General features: G+C 35.2%; 1 protein-coding gene across 1 annotated transcript in view; it reads right to left on the bottom strand.

Moving 5' to 3' along the window:
- LOC137629343 (uncharacterized) overlaps positions 1-172 on the bottom strand; it is a 37,002-nt gene extending 36,830 nt beyond the window's left edge. Inside the window, exon 1 of the mRNA XM_068360599.1 lies at positions 105-172. Within this exon, the coding sequence (XP_068216700.1) occupies positions 105-172 (68 nt within the window). The remainder of the gene's footprint in view (positions 1-104) is intronic.
- Between the last annotated feature and the right edge of the window lie 5,164 nt (positions 173-5,336).

Below are 5,336 nucleotides of genomic sequence, written 5' to 3'. Positions count from 1 at the left end.
AAATGATTAAACGGTCCCCTGTGGCGTTGCTGCTTGGGGACACCGTGCCAAGAACTATATACAGAGTCGCCTTGTAGATTACATTCAGCATTCTTGAGACTCACGGGCTCAGACGCAGGTTTGGAGCATTTCGATCAATGAGATAACTGAAGTATTCATTGCGCAGGTGCATGTAATTACGTCTTATTTACTTGATTTTTGAAAGGGGGAAAGAGTTTGTGCATTTTGAGTGGAGATGCCTCAATGCGGTGAAAGGGTTTGTGTATCGCCTTGGTCAGCAAAGCTGTACGAGTCAGGGTCATTCCTATTATTATTATTATTATTATTATTATTATTATTATTATTATTATTATTATTACTACTACTCGCTGAGCTACAACCCTAGTTGGAAAAGCAGAATTCTATAAGCCCGAGTGCTCCAACAGGGAAAGTAGCCTAGTGAGGAAAGGAAAACAGGAAATTACAAGTAATTAACAATCAAAGTAAAATATTTTAAGACCAGTAACATCAAAACAAATCTTCCACATATAAACTATAAAATTAAAAAAAGAAAAAAAACAGAGGAAGAGAAATAAAATGGAATAGTGTGCCCGAATTCTCAAGCAAGAGAACTCTACCCCAAGACAGTGAAAGACCATGGTACAGAGGCTAGGCACTACCCAAGACCAGAGAACAATGGTTTGATTCTGGAGTGTCTTTTTCTTAGGAGAACTGCTTACCATACCTAAAGAGTCTCCTCTACCTTTACCAAGAGGAAAGTAGGCTGATTTGCTGTGAGCGATCAGACGAAAATCTCCCATTATCGCCAGTCCGTGGGTGGCTAGCGTGGTGATGAAAACTGGCCAAAAACCAGACATGAATTGACATTTCTGAGGCCTTTGTCCTGCAGTGGACTAGAAACGTCTGCAGGTATTGTTGTTGTGTTTATCATATCGTTTGAAATAAACCTTCTCTTAATTCTGAATAAAAAAGGCAGTATATTTTTCATGAAATAAGCAATATTCAATTTCTAGCAATATTGCAATGCAAGTACCACTTCGATAATATAAAGATATATTTACAAACACTCGCGTCAAGTAAAAGCCGTCGAATGAAATAACCATAATAAGTAAGGATGCTGAATCCGAAGGTGGGTCAATATTGTTGGAACGCTTCTCGAACTCCCGAGTGAAGTGTTTGAAGTCTCCATAAGAGGCAACAAGTAGCGCAGCCAAGCGTTGGAACTTCAGAGTAGATTTCCAACTTTACAGCCAAGTTGAGCCTTTTGGTGACATTAATTGAAAAGGGAATAAAACTCTACTCGACAAATATTAGGGTCTCATTATTTACACTTTTCCATATAAAGTATTGTATGTTTTGAGATTGTATTCAGGATAAAAATGGGGTATTTAAAAAAGCTATTATATGTATCTTATGCTTGTTTTGAAAGACATCAAGTAATCAAGACTGATTCAGTGTTTAAAGGCCTCTCGTAAATGGTAGAGGCAAAGGACAGTGGCATAACCCTGGTTAGCAGGACAGTGCCCTAGAGATTGACCATATATATATATGATCAGCGCCAAAGCCCCATCTCCATCCAAGCTATGGCCAGTGAGGACCAGGCAATGGTTGCTGATATCTTAGCAGATAGACCTAAAGGTTCCCCCTGAAACCCCATACATATGATCAGCGCCAAAGCCCCATCTCCATCCAAGCTATGGCCAGGGAGGACCAGGCAATGGTTGCTGATGACTTAGGAGATAGACCTAAAGGTTCCCCCTGAAACCCCCCCCCCCCCCATCTTTAACTCACAAGGATGATGAGGTTGCACACACTGCAAGAAACCATCGAGCTTGTGCGGGACTCGAACCCCAGTCTGGCATATCAGCAGGCAGGGACGTTTCCAATAGGCCGCCACTGCCCCTGTAATGGACACGTAACATAACAACACCTGGCAGGCCATCACTTCTCATAATATATACGTGATGCACGTGATCAAATTTTTTTTTTTTTTTTTTTTTTTTTTTTTTTTGACCTCAAAGTTTGTGATTATTTACATTCAACTCTTTGATTCTATACCACTTCGAGTTAGGCTTCCAGTTCTCAGCAAGTCGTTTAAAATGAGGTTGAGAGACTCATGACTTTTTAAACCGGGCACTTTAATCAGTTTTGGGGTCATTAAAGAGACGTGAGATAGTGGCCTACCACTCGGCTTCATACTCACATTAGTTATTGGTTAACTTCACCTTCAAAACTGGATGGTCTTAATCACGAATTACTACCTTCCATATTGTCTCTATTGAATCGGTGTCATGATTTTCCACTTATATATATTTATAAAAACATATATACACCTATATATGTATGTGTATATATACATATACATATATATATATATATATATATATATATATATATATATATATATATATATACATATACATATCACCAGCTGCAGAACAAAGACCTCAGACAGATCTTTTCACTCGTTTACGACCTTTCTACGCCAGTCTATACCCGCAAATTTTCTTAGTTCGTCAATACATCGTGTCCTCTTCCTTCTACGTAGTCATTAGTAATATCCATAAAATCATGGAATTATGTATCATTTTAAATGATTGGAAATCCCCCCCCCCACCTCTCTCTCTCTCTCTCTCTCTCTCTCTCTCTCTCTCTCTCTCTCTCTCTCTCTCTCTCTCTCTCTCTCTCTCTCTCTCTCTGAACGTAACTTAATTTCCCAAGGATTGCCTTCAACTTTGTTATTATCATTCTCGTTATTATTGTTGGTATTGTCCTTAGATTAACGTCATGCATCCAGTCCAGAGTTGGACATTAATGAATTCCAGCTTGTGTCGCGCTATATTGGGTTTAATATGCTATTACTCATAATTTAGTTTTTGTCTCCGTAGACTTTTATTTCAAGTTTTTCTTTCAGCTTTCCTTTGACACTTTACTTTACTTTATATCCTTTTATTTTACCTCCTTTTGACTTTTACTTTATAGAGTAGCGAATTGGGTTTTCCCCATTTGGAATTGGGTTGTAAATAGCCTCAAAGGACCCAGTACGGGATATATAGCCCAAATTCATAAATCCAATTCCATCCAATTGGTTGTGGTAGCGATGTTTGGGCTGCCATGTGTAAGCTAAGTGCTATAACAATCTGTCCTTATATGTCTATACTGTATGTTTGTATATGTCTATCTATCTATCTATCTATCTATCTATCTATCTATTTATATATAAAGATATACACACATATATATAATGTATATGTATGTATATATTTATATATATATATATAAATATATATATATGTATCTATATATATATATTATATATATATATATATATATATATATATATATATATATATATATATATTTATATATGTGTATATATATATTCATGTATATATATGTTTATATAATATATATATATATATATATATATATATGTATGTATATATATACACACATATACACATATACACTCACTAGTAGGTTGATCTATGGTCCTGTCATACGTGAGCCTATTTCTATAACAATCTCTCAACACATGTACGTATATGTAAAAGATCACTCTTGAGTGACAAGACTATCAACCATCACTCATCAATCATGAGTCCCTTATCACCTGTTTAATGAACAACCGTTTTTTTTCCGGAGGATTTCCCTTGACAAGAACCAAAAAGAGACAGAGATTAGGCCCCCCCCCCCCCCCTATTTTTTTCAGATGGTTGGATATCTCAAAATCTGTTTCGAAGGCAGTGTCCTATTTTGTATTCATTGATATGGCTGTAATTAAAGATTGTGTCACAGGGCGTGGGAGTCATTTAGTATGCTAATGAGGTTTCTTTGTGTCCGATGGGACTGATCTCGATGTCAGATGTTGTGAAACTCGAGAATTATGATGATGGTTGTATTTTGATATTGTATTTTCATACAATTAGGAATCAAATTTATTGCTGACTCAGGGACTGGGGATTTCTGTCAACCTATTAATATTCGACCCTGCTTTATTGTTATTATTATTATTATTATTATTATTATTATTATTATTATTATTATTATTATTGTTGTTGTTGTTGTTGTTACTTGCTAATCTACAACCCTAGTTTGGAAAGCAGAATGCTATAAGCCCAATGGCTCCAACAGGGATAACTAGCCCATTTAGGAAAAGAAATAAGGAAATAAATGACCTGCAAGCTAAGAAATAAACAATCAAAATAAAATATTTTATGAACAATAACAACATCAAAGTAGATCTTTTACATATAAACTACAAAAAACTTAACAAAACAAGAGGAAGAGAAATTAGATAGAATAGTGTGCCCGGGTATACCCTCAAGCAAGAGAACTCTAACCCAAGACACAGGAAATCCATGGTACAGAGGCTATGGCACTACCCAAGAGTAGAGAACACTGGTTTGATTTTGGTGTGTCCTTCTCCTAGAAGAGCTGCTTACCATAGCTAAAGAGTCTCTTTTACCCTTACCAGGAGGAAAGTAGCCACTGAACAATTAAAATGCAGTAGTTACACAAACACTTGGGTGAAGAAGAATTGTTTGATAATCTCAGAGTTGTCAGGTGTATTTGGACAGAAGAAAATCTGTAAAGGAATAGGCCAGACTATTCAGTGTATGTGTAAGCAAAAGGAAAGTGCACCGTAACCAGAGAGAATAATACAATGTAGTACTGTCTGGCTAGTTAAAGGACTCTAGCAGTATTATCTCAACGGGTGACTGGTGCCCTGGCCAACCTAATATATATATATATATATATATATATATATATATATATATATATATATATATAGATATATATATATATGTATATATATATATATATATATATATGTGTGTGTGTGTGTGTGTGTGTGTATTATACTTGTATGAATATATGAATATAACTCAAGTATTCTTTTTAATTTTCTCTATTTTCTCTTTTTAAACTGGAATTCCGCCACATCTAGTTATGGGATTTCATATCTGGGGAATTCCAGTGAGGTAGCCAATAGCCATTCCTATTCCTGATTGAAGATGATAACTCTAATGACAATAACATCCGAATAAGGATGAAGGATCTCTTATACTATTCACTTGAAAATACGAGTAATTTCGTCGGAATATTGAATAGAATTACTCTCTAGATTTTAATCTTATTTCTTTCAGTATTGTTTTACTTAATGAATACTTTAAAAATTTGCCAAAGACTTCACGTTAGATCATAATGGACTAAAATTGATGTATTTTCATAACGTTTTGTACTCTGATAGTGTTTTTATGTATTTTCCTTAAGTTTTTATATTAATTGCTGTAATGTCTAATTTATTACTCACTCTTTAATTAAGGAACTAG

The sequence above is a fragment of the Palaemon carinicauda genome, chromosome 37 (assembly GCF_036898095.1).
Source record: "Palaemon carinicauda isolate YSFRI2023 chromosome 37, ASM3689809v2, whole genome shotgun sequence".
Taxonomy (NCBI): Eukaryota; Metazoa; Arthropoda; class Malacostraca; order Decapoda; family Palaemonidae; genus Palaemon; species Palaemon carinicauda.
Note: the sequence above shows the minus strand (reverse complement) of the source record. Positions and strands in the feature narration are given on the sequence as shown.